Consider the following 19,686-nt stretch of genomic DNA (forward strand, 5'->3'; position numbering starts at 1 on the left):
CTTCCTTTGAAATTAGGAGGACAGGAGTGGCACTCGGTGTGGTCTTGAGGTCAGTGAGGTCAGCTGTTGTGTCCCATCTGTTTCAAGGTTCGACATCTTGTGTGTTCAGAGATGCTCTTCTGCATACCTTGATTGTAACGAGTGGTTATTTTAGTTACTGTTTCCTATCAGCGTGAAGAAGTCTGGCCATTCTCCCCTGACCTCTGACATGAGCAAGGTATTTCCACCCAGAAAGCTGCTGTTCGCTGGATATTTTCTCCTTTTCAGAAGATTCTCTGTAACACCTAGAGGTGGTTGTGTGGGAAAATCCCAGCAGATCAGCAGTTTGTGAAATACCCCAACAACCATGCCATATTTAAAGTCACTTAAATCACATTTCTTCACCATACTGATGCTTGGTTTGAACTTCAGCAGGTTATCTTGCCAGTGACCACATGCCTAAATGCACTGAGTTGCTGCCACATGATATTTGCTTTAATTAGCCGCTGAACAGGTGATAAAGTGTCCAGTGATTGCAAAACATGTTGCTGAAACAAAACCCAACCCTAATCCCATACAGATTGTGTCTTAATGGATGTGAAGACCTTAAATAGCCTCTTTTGCTCGTCAACCTTATTACTAAGTTTTTCTGGTATTTTATTACTTCTTCCTCAACTTTTCTGAAACACAGTGTTGGCCCCAAATTTACTACAAATAACATGCAAGTTCTCTTAATCCCCCGACAGCACAAAAGATGGACGTAGTTTCTGGGTCTGAAAAGTGCTTTAAACCTGCATTCTTTTAAAAGGCCACCAGGGGGAGACACCTGTGGCTGCAGAAAGACTTCTGGTACTATAGAGGTCACACACAGGAAACAGCCTATGGCTGTGACCTCTGTAAACACTTTCCTGATGACTTTTATACTCTGTCTGCTATTACAGAGCTTACAAATGATAGTTTTTCAGCTTGCATTTACATTCTGCAGTTTTTTTTCTCTGAAACAAGAAAAAATGTTTTACGTCAAAATATTTGTCACACATGTTAAAACAAAAGAAAATGTCTGAATATTTCCTCAGATGATTTCTATCCACTCTGAGGCTTCGCAGCAAAACACTTCTGACAGTCGTGCCGGCAAATCCAGAGGGATCCTCACCCCTGACACCAACACTGAACCGGGGGGAGAAGAGAAGAGGAAAAGGGTGGAGGCAGGGAGGAAGGAGTCAAAGGTCAGGGTGGAGAGAAAAAGAGAATAAAGGAGTGATATCTGAGAGCATTTGGGCATTAAAAAAGTTTTAAATAGAGAATTTTTACTGTTAATATAACCTATTTTGTGTACAAGCTCTGCAAATTGTAATTAGAAAGATTAAAATTAAACAAATAAAACTGTCTTTCTGTCTAAAATGAACAGCTTTAATTGTTTAATTTTATTCTTTATTTGTTTCCATCTGATTTTCCTGCAGATTTCATTGGTCAGAGGTCAGTTCTTTGTGCACCACAGCAGTACAGCAGGGAAGTGTACCAGCCCTGACTCTGGTGTTTGAGTGTGTAGATAGATTGATATTTGCTCACCTGTAAACAGTAGTTTGGGGGGTTTGTAGGAACTTTAAATACAAATCCGATTGCTCGGACATGTGGACACAAAGAACCCGAGGGAGGGAAATGACTGGCAGAGTTTGGGGTGGGGAGGTGGGGGTGAGGGGTTTATAAACATCATGGATGTGAGTTCATCTCTACAGTCGTGGAGGTCTGATGGTCCAGCTGGAAGCTCTTTGTTCTGCTTTAACCTTAAATGTCACTAAATCTGCTTCGACTGACTCACAGTTCAGTTTCTTTGAGATACTCGTCTTTGAGGACAGACCCGATGCCCAGCAGAGAGGTAAGTATTTAGGGTGGATATTATTGTTACTACTGCATTTTAAATGGAATATTATCACATTATATTACAGCTATTTTATTGAATGTGTATCATAGACTATTTGGTCTCTATTTGAGTAAAGTTAATATTGTTCTTTTAGCCGATGAATTTGCTTTAATTGCATAATTTTATTACTGTGACTTTGTTAATAAAGTGCTATAAGGATAAAATCATTGTTATATATTAATGTCAACATAAAGCCAATATTGTAACATTTTTGTTGTGAAGTAAGTTTTATTATATTGTGAATTATTTTGTATTTTTTTGTAGTCTCCTTAATTACAACTTTCTTACACAAATTTAAATGTACATAATTCAATGAATGACTTTTAGTGTTGATAATTACATATTGATGATAGAACAGTGAACAGTAAATAATTAGATTAAAGATAATTCAATATTTTCAACTGTATAAATTCAATATTGCAAGTTAGGTTTTAAAATTTTATTCACAGTTAGAACATATACAACATATAGAACACTGTAAAAATACATTTTCATTTTTAAAGCAGTTTTTTCTGCACTTTGTGAAATAAGGCATGAAACTGTATCATAATTACATTATTGTAACTATCATATTATAATACGTTTACTGTTACATTACATGATTATTACCTTTAAAATTTTCATTCTGCTACTTTATTACCATTTTTTAACTACCCATTACGATGTCTTTCTAACTGCCTCAGTTAATGTAAATTATTTGGATTATTGATCTTTCAGGAGATGGGACTCAATCAAGGACAGAGCTGTGGTGGGTAAAAACACAAATATGATTACAATTACCTCATAAAAGCATATTAAAACACACACACACACTTTTTAAATTATTTGTTTCTTTTTCCCGTTTCAGGTAAACCGCAGGTGTTTGACTGGTGGCCAGCTGAGCAGCAGTACCTAAATCTGACCAGCAGGGGGCAGAATAACATGTCACACACTGAAAACGCCACCGCTGCTGCTGCTGTGAGTGTTTTTGTCTCTCCCCTGTTTGCACAGCCACGGATTTGAAGACTCGGTTGATGGTTAGAATACGGTTTGGTGAAAGTTAGATTGAGGTTAGGTTGGCATAAGTGTGTGTGTGTGTGTGTGTGTGTGTGTGTGTGTGTGTGTGTGTGTGTGTGTGTGTGTGTGTGTGTTCAAACTCTCCCTTGAAGCCAGTACGTTCCCTTTCTAACAGAATCAGTGTTAAATGCAGCCCAGGCTCAGGGCTCCACGGCCCCCAGGCTGCATTCATGTGTCTGAGGTGATGAACTTACTGTGGTGTCATGTGGGGAAGAAGCTACAAGCTGCTGCTTTCGCTTTCTGTTACAATCAAGGCTGAAATGCCGGTCGGGCAACAGGGAGGAATGCATCTGAAAAGCACCACAGAAGTCGAAGCTAATAGATAATATCAGTAAAAAGGAAATAAAATAAATATATGTGTGTATAATGATGCCTCTAGTGGACATCCTGGTACCTGCAATCTGGAAACAATGAACCTTTCTTAACTATAAATCTAAATAACCAAGTTTGTTTCAATTAATACTGCCTTGTTCGACCAACAGTCAAAAATAAAAAACGTTTTGTTTTAAAATCTGTAAACCAACTTTTGAATTTGAATCTTTCTCCTCGTCCCTCTGCAGTCCGTCCATCCTCTCGTCCCCCTCCTCCTCTACAGTGACAGACACTTCTCCTCTTCCTCTCCGTACAGCCAGCCAATCAGTGCTGCTGCTGCCCAGCAGGCCTACGCCCAGTCTGAGCAGCACGTGTGTTACCACAGCAACAGCGCTTCCAGGTGAGCTTGTGATGGGTTTACTAAAGTTAAGTAGTACTCTGGTACCTCTGATGGAAACCACCAGTGTGGATGACCCCCCCCCTCCGTGTCTCTGCAGCAGGCAGCCTGTGAAGAAGCCTCTGAACGCCTTCATGCTCTACATGAAGGAGATGAGACACAAAGTGCTGCAGGAGGGCCAGGAGAGGGAGAGCGCCGCCATCAACCGCATCCTGGGCCGCAGGGTGAGAACCCTGATGATGTCATGGTGATGTCAGAGTGACGTAGGCGGCGGGTCATTGTGTGCACAAAATGAGAGGCAACAAAAACCACTTCCGATTCTAATGGTGCCGCTTTGTGTTAAAACGTCACAGCTCAGTCGACTCTGAGCACACAGACGTGACGCATGTGTGCTTAGAGTCTGCGTGACGCACACTTTTAAACATTTGAATCATTACTGACGTAAAAATCACAGAAAAGGGACGATTTAGAACTTGTCTGAGAGTCTTTATGTTTTCTTCAGTATCAGAGAATCCACCGGCAGCTGTCAGGACCTTTATGTTTAAACAAAGAGGAGGTGCTAGTGGCTAATTCAGCATAGTTTGAGGGTGAGCAAGTTGCGCTGGTGATGTCATAGTGATGTCATGAGTGCTCAGTGTTACATAAACACAGATATTTTTAGCTCTACTGGAGGTTAGACTTTTAGGGGATATTATCAGCTCTGATCATGAATATAAGTTCATAATTCCTCTTGTAAATAACAGAAAGCCAAAAAAAGATCAACTACAGTACCTGCATGGGAAGAGTACAAACATCAGATGCTTATGGCTAATGAAAATGACAAACACCAACTCGACAAAAGCTGGTACCTGTGACCCACAGTCTCAGCCTATAAAAGCTGCCATTCTTTAGACGCGATGAGCGCAGAGGCAGGTTTGATTTAAAGATTTGTCAGCAAGTTTAAAGAAGAAAACTTCAGCAAGTGCATTTTGGGTAAACTTTAAGGGTCACATGACCACGTGGCAGCTTGTCAAGACAAAGTATAGCACATGAATGGTCTCTTTCACCCATGTTTAGATACCAGAAGCATTTTTGAATATTGTGAGTTTTCAGCCCTGAAAACTTCGTGTGGATCTCCTGCACACTCAAAAACTTGTGCTTGTACAAAAACTGCACCTTCCTTTCCTTTCCTAGATTTGTATATTGTATAGCATTTAAGTCGAATTATATGACACTGTATGATACTAGAGAGACACCATCAACAGGAACCAAATTCCTTGTGTGTGTAAAAATAAACCTGATTACGATTCTGAAAAATGCAAAAATGTGAGAAATAATGAAAAAGCAGTCCTGTGTAATTTGAAAGTTTGTGACTGAAAGTTTTCATAGTATGAAGGTAAACATCCATGTCTTCACCCTCTAAAATTATAGTCTTTTTTTTCAGAAAAAGTGTGCTTTTTAATGTGTTCTGACATAAACTACAAGAACGAACTTACAATGATTTATTTTTTATGCTTTATAAATATCTGAAGCAGGAGTAAAGTGTTCCAAAATGCCAAAGCTCACAGGGGAAATAGTCATGACATTTAATCTATTTGTTTGTGTTTCTGGGTGCAAATCACACGTATGTACAGATTTGTGTCCGCATGCACAAAGTAAAGATTTACAACTTTCAAAAAGTCCACAGCTGGAGTCGGATTCACGAACACAAACATGACAAAACAAAAACCAGATTATTCCACATTTTGCCATGAAAGCGGGCTGTCTCAGTCTCATCTGCAGCGATCACTTCAGTGTGTGTGAAGGAGAACGGAAAAAGCAGAGCAAAAGTACCCCTGCTAGCTTTGAGGCACAGTTAACACCGCCTGCACTGTTATCTCATGATGTTAAATAACCAGAAAGGTCAGTGGGAAATATCTGCTACTGTCCCCCAGTTTCATCTTCTGGCTTAACACTTTTCTCCTTTCTCACATCTTTTTGTGTGATTTTTAATTCGTGCACATGAACTCAGAGTTTGTTTAATGAACACTTCCTGTGACTGTCCCTCAGTGGCACGCTCTGTCCCGCTCTGAACAGTCCAAATATTACGACCTGGCCCAGAAAGAGAGACTCCTCCACATGCAGCTCTACCCTGGATGGTCCGCCCGGGACAATTATGTATGTTCAACTTGTTATTTATGACAGATACTCTGCGTGTTTGTGCCTGAAAGCTTCAGCTGCTTCTTTTCCTCTTCAGGGTAAAAGGAAGAAGAAGCAGAGCCAGCAGACGTCAGGAAACTCTTCCAGGTCGGGTTTTTATCTTTAATAACGGACTGATGGTCCAGTCACATTTACAATGGGCCAGTTTATCAAAATAACAAATACAGCATACATGAAGGATTTGGAAATTAATGTGAGTGAATCAATTTTAAAAGGTTTATCCACTCACCAATTAGCTTATTTCACCTGATATTAAATCATGTGTTTTAGCTATATATATATATATATATATATATATATCACAAAAAGTTAGGGATATTTGGCTTTTGGGTGAAATTTCAGGACGAGCCTAAAATGCATTCAAACCTTTACAGGTGAACTTAATGTGACCTTCTCTAAGCTTTTGAATGCACATGTCCAACTGTTCAATGTTTCAGAACTTTTTGCACAAGTTGCTGTTCTCTAATGAGGCTCAAACAGTAGGTGTTTGATCCTCGAATCGACCAATGAATGTCCTGGTTTTTTTTGTTTCAATAAATTGTTTGAGATGAGGAAATCACGAATGCATCCTTCATGATATGATATCACTGTAGCGAGAACTTTTTACATTTTCCATAAATTTCACCTGAAAGCCAAATGTCCCTAACTTTTTGTGAGTAGTGTATATGAGAGAGAGAGAACGTATAAAGCTGAGGTTTTAACCATGTCTGTAAACGTGTCACTTTTTATCTGTTAAATAATTAGATAAAAATCTATTGTTTGTTTACTGCAGCTGGACTCTGAACGCTGGATGAGAGCCCTGAAGGGACAACGTGACAACTATAAACACACACACACACGTCTTTCAAACTTGTGAGGACCCCAGTTCTTAACCTCAACCTTCATAACTAAATGCCAAAAATCACAATCTCAACATTTAAGACTGAAATTAGGCAATAAGTTAAACTGTCCTCAGTGTGCTGGTTTTACCCCGAGGTGCCACTGATCATAACAGTAAAAAAATGGCACCTGTCACTTTTTAACTGGTTATTTTACTATAACACACAAACTGTGCGCGTTTGTTTCTTTGGATGCCAACTCCTCTTACACAATGTGGCGTTGAACTGTCAAACGTGTCACATGGGCTCATCTTAGGCAATGCGATACATCTGTATCAAGTCATTTATCACTTCACTTATTGACAGTTTTGTTTTTAAGTGCAGTAGTTTAATTTGTATTTTCCATTCTTAATGTGTAAATTTATGATATGCAAACACAATAAGCAGATACAACACAAACCAACATCCATAATCTTTGTGCTGAAAAAAAAAAAAAAATTAACTTTCAGCTGATAAAAGCCTACTTCCTTCCAGCTCATGTATTCATAACCATAATCTGATAAAAATTAGAGCAACAAACATTCACATTTATCCACTTTGTTTTAAATAAAATTTTCTTTCACATTTTTGACACATCTCCAGCTTCTTTTGTTAATTTTTCCCAGTATTTTAATGTGTAACTTATGCTTTATTTATGGCGACATTATATTAGTTCTTATTTTAAGCCAACACCTTACTGTCAGTGTGTCGATGCAAAGTGCTATTTAAAAAAATAAATAAAATAAAATAATGCAACGCTACAGTGTTTGTTTATGCAGCAAAGCTCACGAGCAGTGGGTGCTTCCGAAGGTCGGCCAATCAAAAGGAAGCAGACTTTTAAAGAGGCGGGGCTTAAAGAGACAGGAGCAAACAGCTCTGTGCTCCAAGTAAGTCTTTTATTATCAAATCAAAGGTGTGATTGCAACACTGTGTTCAAGTCAACATTAACAAAATGTAAAGAAACACTTTTATAAAACTGTGGAGCTTTTTGGCAGGACTTTCATTAATAAGGCTTTACTAGGATCTTTGCTGGAATCCAGAGTTTGATTTGGCATGAAAATAAATACAGAAAAAACCCCCAACAAGAACTCAGTGCCCCAACACATAACATTCAGACTTGATAACTCAAACAACAACAATGATGTACAGAAGGCTACAACAACCCACCCTGGTCCAGGACCCACCTGGAGTTAGCACTGGGAATGAATGATCCATCACAGTCAGAATGAATCTTAATACTTAAGGGTTTAGTGTGTTTGGTGGAAGGTCGCACATCCAGAAGCAGCAACACAACTAGGTTAGCTTTAGTTTCTTTTCTATCTTCAGGTGCAGCTCCATTTGCCTTAGTACACTCCAAATACAGTTAGCAACAGCACTGACTGAAAAATGTAATGCAGCTTAGCAGTTTAGCTTTGGTCCAACTCTCAGGCTGGCTTACAAAAACAGTTATAGTGGGTTTTTTTTTTTTTTCCTTGCTGGTAGCTGGCAGGTTTACCTCATGGACGCTGAAGACACTAAAAACATTGTTTCTGATAAAGAGCTAGGACGTAGCCAGCAACACCAACTTTAATGACTCTATGATGTTATTGTAAACACACTGACTCCTCCTCCTGTTGAGTCCTCTTCCTCAGTACCAAAAATGCTGATTCTATACTTAAGTGAACTGAAGTTGCAGTTCCACGTCCTCCATCCATCTTCTGCGGGAGTCAGGGAGGACAGATGCTGTTTTCATCAGGTCACTTGTCTCCTTCCCCTCTGTCCTCACTCATTTCTCCCACCTATCCACGATACTGTATCTCCGTCTGCATGAAGTAGAAGGGATGGACACCGGCAAAGCAAACTCAATGGGAACACTCGCCTTGACATTCCGCTCCATGAATTTGAAGATTGGGTTCCACCAGGTCATAGTCAGGTACTTGTTGGGATCCTGACTGTGCACCTGTCAGAACAGCAGAAGTTAGAAGAAAAAGTTTTTGGTTTCACTTAATTCTGCAGATTTTTAAAAAATTATTAGATGCTTTTCAGTCAGAAAAAACAACATTTGCAGGCTCAGAATTGGCATAAATTTAGTCAGATTTTGTGTCAACAAATTTTATATATTTATATATCTAATTATGTATATCTTATTGTGATATTTGAGACAGTAAAATGGCCAAAAATTGCTAAATGACGTTAAAAAAAAAAAAAAGGCCAAAACAAAACAGCCCAAAATGAACACAAAAATTTCAAGATTTGTTACCATTTAAGATGTTACTTGTTATTCCTACAAGTATTTTTTTTCCACCTTCATGTCTACAGCAAACAAGATGAATGGCTGTGTCACATGTTACAGAGACATGTGACAAAGGTTTCCATTTGTTGTGGAAGTGTGTTGTTGGTTTAAAAACAGGATTGTATGTTTGGAAAGGAGCAGCTGAAAGAATCCTAAATACCCAGAGAACTTCATAAAGCTAGCAGAGTGCAGCGTGAAGTCATAACTCAGGGTATGTGTGTGTCCACCTACATGTGCTTCCACCATGGCGTAGTACCACTTGAAGGTCCAGGTGGTGATGAAGTATGCAACCACCACGTCGATGCTGTAGTGTTCGTGGCCGAGGAGGATGCAGATGAGCCCGAAGATGCTCACACAAAAGCACAACCAACGATACCACCACATCTTAGGGGGGCAGTCTAAACACAAACAGACGACTTTAATAAAGCACTGTGCTCACTGTATTTGTTCTTTTTTAAGCATTAAATATGTCTAATCCAGTAAATATTCATGCAGCTGCAACATCATATCTTATTTTTCATACAGGTCTAAGTAATAATCAGGGCATGTGAAGCCAAGTGCCTATTGTTTCACACCAAATAAGAGTTTATTTGTGATAAGTTATGTAGAAATGTGTGTGATTGCGTAAAAATAAAATAATGTGCATTTACTCACACTCTTTGATGAAGAGGTAGGACAGCGTCAGCATGATGGTGTGACCGCTGTACAGGTAATCTCCACACAAGATGTGGGAACCGGTCACATTCAGACCTGAAGACAAAGAGAAATTAGGTGTTATAAATTAAAATAAAAACTAATTAATTACAGTCATTTCTCATAATTAACTAACTTGTAAAGAAGCTCTGTTTTTCTTATAAGAACTGATTCATTACACCCGCAGCTGTTAAACGTTCATTTAACATTTGTGAGTTAGCATCACCCAAACCAGTGATGAGACGCAGACTGTTCTGCATTGTTATGTTTTACTGTTTTCTGTACTCGATCTCATCTGTGGTGTACGACAGCTGAGTTATAGAGTTGACCTGGATGTGATAAAGCTACCACTGTCACATACACACAGTGCAGCTAAGTTACAGCTAGCTGGCTTTAACCACCTCCACACCGGCGCTGGTGTTTGAAAACCAAACCGAGCATATCAAACATTTCATACCAACTGTCAGCAGGGTGGTGGAGGGGTGATGATTTGGGCTTGTTTTGCAGTCAACCACGAACTTCCCTTCATACTAAAGTATTCTAGAGTCAAACATGAGGCCGTCTGTCTGACAGCTAAAGCTTAGCCCAAATTGTTTCATGCAACAGGACGATAACCCCAAGCGCAGCAGCAAATCTACAACAGAAGGCTGAAAAAGAAAAGCATTAAGGTGTTGTGATGGCCGAGTCAAAGTCCAGACCTGACTGACTGAAAGGCTGTGGTGGGACCTTAAGAGAGCTGTGCATAAACAAATGCCAGCAAACCTCAATGAACTGCAGCAATGCTGTAAAGAAGACTGGACCAAAATTCCTCCACAAAGATGTGAGAGACTGATAATGTCACAAATTACTACAAGTTATTGCTGCTAAAGGTGTTTCTACAAGCTAATAAATCATGGGGTGCACTTAGTGTTTCACAGGGCTGCATGGCGTTTGTGTTGCGGTGAGTTGTGCTGGTCTTTTTTGTAATATTACTGATTAATTCTAAGCTAATGTTAGCTAGTTGTTGCTAATTGTTGATGATGGAAGCAGAAGAGAGGAAAGGAGGTAAGTTAGCAGTTTGTGAATGAGGCCCACTCATGATCAATCTCAGCTGCCTTGATTACCAACCAATGATCTGTGTTGTGTGAATATCCCACAATGGATTGCATTGTGGGATTGTGTCCTGGGCTTGCATATTCTGTTTACCGTCAATGAGTGTCCAACTATTAGCTACATACAAATAATTTTTTTGTGTCTTACTATTTTATCATAGCAGGCATGGCCTTACTGTATAGACTAGATAAAACTAGTTTGAGTTTTACCTCCTCCTGAGATCATCCGGAGAATCCTCCACATTTTCCCCATCGTGTCGTTGTAGAGCTGCGTGGAGAGGACAATTTTTAACTGGAAATGAACACTGAATGGTGAAAAGGTGGCTGTAATTAGGTGCGTCTTTATGTACCTTTGGAGCGCAGACCATATGTTTTCCAGGTACCGGCAGAGTGGTGACGTACATGGTGATGCAGCGATACAGGTAGAGAGTCCCGATCAGGAAGAAGCACCGTCGAGCCACGATAGCTCTGCAGACACGGATGGTTAATTCACAAACAAAAATAAATAAATAAATAAAAACCCAACATGAAAAATATACAAGAAAGCTTTTCTTCAGTTAAATAAATACATAAATAAATAATTTCAGCTGTGTAAAAAAAAAACAAAACAAACCCCCCCCCCCCCCCCCCCCCCCCCCCAAAATCAGTTATTTGAACTTTTCACATTTTCTACACAAGAACGTTAAATGTTGTTAGTTTTAGAAATGCCCTTTTAATCTCCCAACCTAAGTTTAAAACCACAACTTTTCCCCATTTTTACATCCATTCTCTTCCGCTTATCCTGTCCAGGTTCGCGGGGGGGCTGGAGCCTATCCCAGCTGACAAAGGGCGAGAGGCAGGGTACACCCTGTACAGGTTGCCAGCCTGTCGCAGGGCCAACACAGAGAGACAGACAACCATTCACACTAACAAGTAATTTAGAGTTTCCAATTAACCTAACCCCAGTAAGTGCATGTCTTTGGACTGTGGGAGGAAACCGGAGTACCCGGAGAAAATCCACGCAGACACGGGGAGAACATGCAAACTCCAAACAGAGAGAGAGGGAGGGGCCCAGGCCAAGGTGGTACTCTAACTGTGAGGCAGCAGTGCTAACCACCACGCCATCCATCCAAAATGAAATGAAATGCAGGGTAATTGCTGGTATATTTTTAATGGTAGTCCTTACTCTACCAAAGTTTATTTATGAGGGGCATCGGACTGATGTACCACCAGAGCTGAATAATTAAGTTGATGGTTTTTCCTGCAATTAATTAGTTTTTCCTGCATTCCATTTATTCAACAGGAATATTGGAATAATTTCTGATCATTTCCTTGTCATTTGTGACCCTTATTAAACAGGTTACACAGCGATCCTACAGGATAAAACACAGTGCGTTACCGTTGATCAGAAAACCAAATATTTGCAATTTTCTCAAAATTTAACATCTGGTCAACAAACCCTTTTTGGGCTTATTTTTATTTTGTAGGGCTACTAGAATAGGTTTGCATCCTTCAAAGATAAAAAAAACCCCACAAAACTGTTTTATTCAGTAAATCCCTAAAGCACCTTTCACCCAGTGTGAAAAGCCGTTTCAGCACCTGAAAGTTGGCAGGTAATGGCTACCTGTTAAAGTGTTATCAGAGCTCTTGGTGGTATTACCTGTGTTTGAGTCCGAGCCACTGGATCATCCATAATGCACACAGACTCAATCCACAGATCTCTGTTGCTTTGAAGGCCCAGGGCACTCGGTCAATGTAGTCGAAAAACTTATCAGGAAGCGGTGGGCTCACAGACTTGTCTGGCACCCTCTCGTGGATGACAGCGATGACAACAGCGTTGAAGACAAGGATGGCGGCAGCGTAGATAAAGGACACGCCCGTTTTCCACCACTCTTTAGGGAGGGGGTCATCTGACTCTTTGGTGATCTTGTTATAGTCGCAGTGTTGCCGTATCTTGTTGCACAGCGAGTTTATCAGCTGATTCTCTTTCAGGAGGTCAGTGATTGTTCTGCGCTGGCGTTTGCCTTTGCTGTCACCATCAAGAATGTCCTCAGGAGGGGGTGCCACAGAGGTGTGGTGGGTCGGGTTATGCCTGACCGCCTTCGTAGATTGAGGAGGTGAAGGGGGATCCGTTGAAATCACTTGGATGCAACTATCATCATCTTCCTGGATCAGTTCTGATGCCGCCATTGAAGTCTTTGATCAATAGTTTTTTGATCAATACGAAAAGTTTGAGTTTGTCTTTCACTCACAAGGGTGAGCTTCTGTGTCAGTAATCACTAAGTCCAATTATCAGCAGCAGTGGAGCTCCTTGGTTATCAACCACAGAGCAACGGTCTGGTTGATATCGGCAGCGAGGTCACGGGAAAGGCAGCCAAGGCAGGAACAACCTGAAAAAATAAAAAATATAGCATCTCAGGGAAAAAAAAAAAGCTAGTCCACCCTGGTCTATTGACACAGATGGGGGTAACCAGAAACCCCTCTGAGCCCAACGCCATAACCTATAATGTAACATGACGCACACCTTGTGAGAAATGTAACTACACGTCAGGTCGACATAGCCCACAAGAATTGTGATTGGCCTGTTCAGCACCATCGATTCGTCCTGTGCAGTCGCCAGTTTCTGAATTTATCAGTGAGGGAATAACAATATAACATTATCATAACATAAGGAGTAATAATAGCATCAATAAAAGGACAGATTGCTGAAACTATTGGAATGTACATGAGGAGGGAAAACAGTCCCAGCATTTTATTTGTTTCTGTCGGCTGAAACTGAATGTAAAGCACTGGGACACAACCCCACTGCAATTAACACACACAAGACATCTCGCACAAGCATACATGCCGGCAACGCAGTCGGCCACTTCCGTGGGTTACATATGTAGCCCTGCAAAGACCCAGTGCAGAAGTCTAAATCCAGCATTAGGTGTACAAAAAGTGCTTGTGTGGATGGGTGTGAATGAGGCATGTTGCATAAAGCACTTTGAGTGCAAAGGCAGAGCAGAACAGCGCTATACAGGAGGCAGCCCATTTACTATAATCTGATTCTTTTTAATTACAAATTTTAATGGCATGTGATATAACTTATCAAGACCAGCTTTCATTTAATGTAAACCACAATCCACATCTCACATATTAAAGGACTAAAACTCAGTGAATTAAAACACAAAATTTAAAATAAAAAATAAATTTAAAAAATGTATTCAATTAAATTTTATTTATATAGCAAAATCACAACAAACAGTCGCCTCAAGGAGCTTAAAGCACATATAGTTATTGATCTGACTCTCCAGGAAAAACGACTTCTTTTGAAGAGCTCTGCTTTCATTCGCTCGACTTAATGTTCCACCTGCAGGGTGAGTTTAGTCACCTGCAATCAGGTCACATCGATCACTAAATCTGAGGAATTTCTAAAGAAGCCCTCTGAGCTGCAGCTCTGCCTCAGGAATGCTCTTATCTCTGCGAGTTCAGCTGGGTCACTGACCTGTGTCACACACACACACACACACACACACACACACACACACACACACACACACACACACACACACACACACACACAGACACACCTCTTAAACCAGATCGTCACCCATGAAGTCCTTTTGCATTGCATCTACATGATAACTTGTGCCTAAAGTGACTGCTAATAACTTAAACCTCCAAATGTGGCAGTGAAACAGGCAGCAACAGCAGTCCACTCCACACTGTCATTTCCTCCATGCACCACTGGCTGCTTCTTTGTCTGCTGGCATTTTTCAAAATGAAACCCTGCTGCCAATTTGTGCTTTGGCAATGAGGCTGCAAAGCAACCCAACACACACCACATACATGGGCTGGTTACAGCATTGGCTGCTTGTGTGGTGGCTTTACATGGATTCAAGACAGAAGCACAGATTCATCTTTAAATCCAGCGGTGTTAAAATAGAGGCGCTTACTCTGATCTCAAGTCCCCACAGCATAAATATGAAAACAGACTGATGTCCCCGCAATGCCGGTAATACAAGTGGGCACACACACAAACCCCCTAAAACCAAGTCTTTACCACCCATTCATCTCTCTCTTTCTGCTGCTGCTAATCCAATTCTGGTTCCTCTTAGGATGTTAAGCCCTCACATAATGACTGCGGGCAGACCCATGTCCCTGCAGTGCTAGTACTACAGCAATATACACACCCACACCAGGAAGCACACACTTGATTCTTGAGAACGTGTCCTTGAGGGCGACACTCCCTGTAAAGCAGACACACCCACACAAAGACACGTTGTGGGAACCCACAGCTGCCGACACGCTCTGACAGCACACCGCCTTCATCGAGTCTTCACCTTCAGGATCACGCCTGCTGATGAACTACAAACACCTCTCCTCCTTTAGAAGCCAGATTTATTTTAAAAAGTAACAAAATGTAACCTTTAAAATTTTTGTTCAAAGATATGAAAACTGAGACAGGATGTAACAGGAACACTAAATATTTCTTAAATCTAAAGTATTGGCTTCATTTTACTGGTGATTTACATGTTATTTTAAATCACAAGGATCTATTCTTTATTTGTGACATAAAATGTGGACTCGTAAACCTACAGTGGGGATGTAACGCGTGCACACAGCCTGTAAACAGCAGCTCGAGTTAACCTGCGAATCTCTGCTGTTAAATACTTCCTGAGCCTGTCGCTTCTCCAACAACACTTCACACAGGAGTGCATCTCTGACATCACCTGTGTGTGAGCCTGGGAACGCAGACTCGTCTGACAGCATTAGTCAAACACATACTCTTTATGAAAATAAGCAGCTTATAGCTGCTTCAGTCTGAGGAACAAACCTGACTCTGGTTTTTAAGCTTTTTATTGTAAACACGCTGCAAGAAAAGCACAAAACTACCTTTAAGTTTGTCCCACGGTCCTGTGTTAAAATGCATTAAATGAAGCAGAACAGATAAATAAAATACACTATGACTGAATAAAGTCACTTAATAAGGTAAAAATGACACAACAGGTGCTCAATAAATAAAAATTTCTATGAAATTCTCCAAAAAAAAAGTTAAAATGTAAATAAAATTAAACAAAATTCTGTGTAAAAAGCTGAATATAATACAGCAAAGTGGCTCTTTAAAGTGAAATAGAACAGTAAATTCAGGTTTGATGCCCAACAACCATAAAGCAGTCCACTAAGCCAGATTTGCCACTATAGTTTCTTCTGCCATCCATCAGGGCTGCGGCCTCAGCTAGCATGCAAACATCTTTGAACTGATGACTTCTGTTGGACATTAATAAAGTAAGAATAATACATTGACTAGTACTTGTGGCACAAAGTCTTAAGAGCAGCATCGATTAAGTGAAAAGTCCCTCATCCCTAATAGTTTATTGAGTCATTTAATGGTGAGAAAAGTGCTAAAGGAAAAAACTTAACAAGAAAATTAAGTCAAGGTCTTTAAATTTCTTTGAAATCATCTGAACAATGATTTTAATTGAGAAGCTGAATCAGTTCTTACACAAATATGCAGCCAGAAAACTCTCCATCTAAGCTGGGAAACTCCTGCATTGTGTTTATGAGGTCTTCACCGCACAAACCTGTGTTTGCATTTCTGCTGCCGTTTGGGGGCATTTTAGCGTCGCCGTGTCAAAAACGCCACTTTCTGCCCAGGACCGGCAGTCAAACGGCCTCTGCTCGGCTCCTGAGTCACATCCTGTTTACAAAGCAGCAGAAATGAAGTCTAATCGAGTTACGGACATGGGAATTCAATTTCACCAAATTAGAGCTGATTCACCGGCGCAGGACAGGCGAGTTTTACACAAACCGCTCAGCTTATCTCACTGAGATCGTACGGGAAGGAGTATTTTCATCATTCGGTCATCAGAGGATTTGTTTGGTCTATTTACTGTTTATTTTCATGTTTTATTTATAGTAAATTCCATCAGAACCTGCAGATTTATTCAGATGTCAGAGGAGCTCAGTGACCCGACGTTTAAGAAGATAAAAGTAACACAAAGATATTTTAAACATTATGAAGGGAAAGCACTTAAAACCACCACATTTATTACTCTTATCAGCTGGTTAACGATTCACCTGCTTTAAAGCAACACTGGTTACTTTATTAGGTACACTCAGCTGCTCAATAATGCAAATATGTAATCAGCTAGTCACGTGGCAGCATCTCAGTGGTTGCTGGTGTGGTCTGAGTATTTCAGAACCTGCTGGGATTTACCCACACAGCCATCTCCAGGATTTACAGAGAATGGTCTGAAAAAGGGAGAATGCCCACCGGAGGCAGACGGGCTGCAGCAGCAGACAGAACAGAAAACAGAGGCTACCATTCGCACACGCTCACCACAACTGGACAGCAGAAGGTTGGAAAAAACATTGGCTGATCTGATGAGTCCAGATTTCTGCTGCAACATTCATATGGTAGGGTCAGAATTTGGCAGAAACATGAAAACACAGATCCATCCTGCCTTGCATCAACCGTTCAGGCTGCGGCCGGTGGTGTAACAGTGTGGGGGATGTGTTCTTGGCTCACTTTGACCCCCTCGGTACCAACTGAGCATCATTTAAATGCCACAGCCTTCCTAAGTGTTGGTGCTGATCATGTCCATCCCTTTATGACCACAGTGTACAGGATAACATCATGTCACAAAGCTCAGATCATCTCAAACTGGTTTCTTGAACATGACAGTGAGTTCACTGTAATCAAAAGGCCTCCACAATCACCAGATCTCAGTCCAGCAGAGCACCTTTGGGACGTGGTGGGACGGGAGATTTGCGGTATGGAAGCAGCCAACAAATCTGCAGCAACTATGTGATGCTGTGATGTCCACATGGACCAGTGTCTCTGAGGAATGTTTCCAGCACCACCTGTGCCATGAAGAATTAACGCACTTCTAAAGGAAAAAGGGACCTTGAAGCCAGTTCCAGCAAGGTGTACCCAGTGAAGTGGCCAATGAATACAAAGAATAAAGCTTGTAAATTTTCACAGTGGCAAGCTAGAAGCCTTCCAATGAATCACTTAAATTTGCTGAATTAATAAAACTGTGTTAATGTCGGATTAAGGAATCAAAAGAAATGCAGGAAAGCCTTGATCGCTTAAAAAAATAAAAACAAAAGAAATTACTGAATGTGTCCCAAACAGCCAAAGCCGACAGCCATGAACTTTAACTTTCTACTAATTAATGACGTACTAGCCAATTAATAACCATCGGACCAGCCACTCATTTTAGCACAAAAGTAACAAGAAGTAACTAATTTTGAAAAAAAACTTTGCTAAAGAAAAGTTCTGAACTCAAACTCAGTGCGTTTCACCAGCTAAAAACAAACCGTGACTGTGACGTTAGTAGCTTCTGTAATCGATTAACTGATCAATCATGTTAGAAGTAAATAAAATGTTTGAAACCCACAACAAGGGAAAGAAAAAACAATTCACACAAAAACACCTAAAAAAAATCAACTAGAAACTTCCTGTGATTTCACATTAAAGTCGCATTTTGTCTTCACGGTTTTGGGAAGCGAGCGCACGTCCTTCATTTTGACTAGGAAAACAGGAACTCCAACACACCTGTCGGAAGGTGCGTGCGCGTTTCTGCTTCGTTTAAAGTCTAAAACAGGCAAAAAGTTTCAAACAAACTGCCGTTTTTGCGCGTGAACACAGATAAAAACAAACTCACCGCTTTAACCCGCGCGCTGACTTTACTTCTCCACACAAGTTGTCACTTTTTCCTCTTCTTCTTCCACCTCTCGACCAACCGAGACCGAAGTGCACGCCTTGCTCCAAATATGGTCATGCTATTTCCGTACCCGCCGGCTGACTAACCTCGAAACCGGTCGTGATTCATCGGAGATCGGCTTCTCTCGGGACTTTCCGTCAAATGTAGAGACCATGGTACGGAAGCAGTTGTGTTAATGAGAGAGGCAGGCAGTGGTGGCTTATTTCCTAATTAGGTAATGGATAAAAGGAACATTTATATGATGTCAACATATCTATTAATATCTCAGGTATGCAGGCAAACGGAAGGAAGCCTTAAATTCACCTCAGAAAACAAACACATTTGAACTCAATGAGTCACTTTTATAATGTTAAAGTCAGTGATTAAAAGATGCAGGTAAAATAACCCATATTTCAAAAGATGGAAGTTAATTTTGTTATTAAAATCTGAAATATGGAACAAATGTTTTAGACCACCTGTCATAAACCGAAAAAACACAAAGGTTTTACAAATCTGTCAAAAACGTGTTTTAAAGCAAGTAAATAACTGCAATTTGGCATCATAATTAAAATAATAATAATGTGCTTCAGTATTTTTTCTGGGGCTTTTGTGTAAAACATTTTTAAAATTCATGCATAAAAACAGTAATTCTCTTTTAGCATTAGAAAGAATAAAAATGGTGATAAAAGAACGTGCTCATACTGGTGTATTAACCATTACTGAAACATAAAAAATGATTTTGATAATTACAAATACTGTTAACTTAGGGCAGCGGTGGCATAAACCTTACACTGATGCTAAAACAAATCAAATTACATTGCTTTTATTGTAATGTGTGAGTGATGATTTTTTTTTTTTTTAATCTCTTCTCCTTTAACCTCTTCCTCCTCTTTAACTGAGAAGGAGCTCCTTAAATACAGTTTGTATTTGTTTTCACCAATACCTTAAATGGGCTGCAGCAAAAGGAAATCATTATTATAATATTATGAAATGTTTTAAAAAATCAGAGGCATATAAATTAGTAAATCAAGTGAGTCACGTGTCACCCTCCAAAACAAGCAAACAAAACAGGCAAACATTTGAATTCATGTGCAAAAAGCTTAATTTGATTTTCAGACATTAAGTATGATTTTGTGAATTGATTAAAGTATTTAGTCAAGTCTTTGTATTTATTAAATACATTAAACTCCAATCCAAAGTGCTGCACAGCATGTAAATCACTCTACAAACAGTATAAGGATATAAAAACGGACCAAT

At 40.1% G+C, this 19,686-nt stretch overlaps 2 protein-coding genes across 2 annotated transcripts; one reads left to right on the forward strand and one right to left on the reverse strand.

Annotated features, from left to right (window-relative positions):
* The first annotated feature begins 1,711 nt into the window (after nt 1-1,711).
* Nucleotides 1,712-7,247, forward strand: LOC115797613 (transcription factor 7-like). Its single transcript, XM_030754211.1, has 8 exons — nt 1,712-1,855; nt 2,618-2,648; nt 2,748-2,857; nt 3,517-3,668; nt 3,766-3,889; nt 5,694-5,801; nt 5,881-5,930; nt 6,616-7,247. Exons 1-8 carry the CDS (start codon nt 1,769-1,771, stop codon nt 6,635-6,637), a joined length of 684 nt encoding a protein of 227 aa, XP_030610071.1. The 5' UTR covers nt 1,712-1,768; the 3' UTR covers nt 6,638-7,247.
* Nucleotides 7,248-7,316: 69 nt separating this feature from the next.
* Nucleotides 7,317-18,487, reverse strand: sgms2b (sphingomyelin synthase 2b). Its single transcript, XM_030754210.1, has 7 exons — nt 18,391-18,487; nt 12,396-13,125; nt 11,107-11,224; nt 10,967-11,024; nt 9,627-9,722; nt 9,204-9,370; nt 7,317-8,639 (listed from the first exon to the last, which is right to left on the reverse strand). The coding sequence occupies exons 2-7, from the start codon at nt 12,923-12,925 to the stop codon at nt 8,466-8,468; spliced, it is 1,143 nt and encodes a 380-aa protein (XP_030610070.1). The 5' UTR covers nt 12,926-13,125; nt 18,391-18,487; the 3' UTR covers nt 7,317-8,465.
* Nucleotides 18,488-19,686: the final 1,199 nt, after the last annotated feature.

This window comes from Archocentrus centrarchus, chromosome 18, assembly GCF_007364275.1.
Source record: "Archocentrus centrarchus isolate MPI-CPG fArcCen1 chromosome 18, fArcCen1, whole genome shotgun sequence".
NCBI lineage: Eukaryota > Metazoa > Chordata > Actinopteri > Cichliformes > Cichlidae > Archocentrus > Archocentrus centrarchus.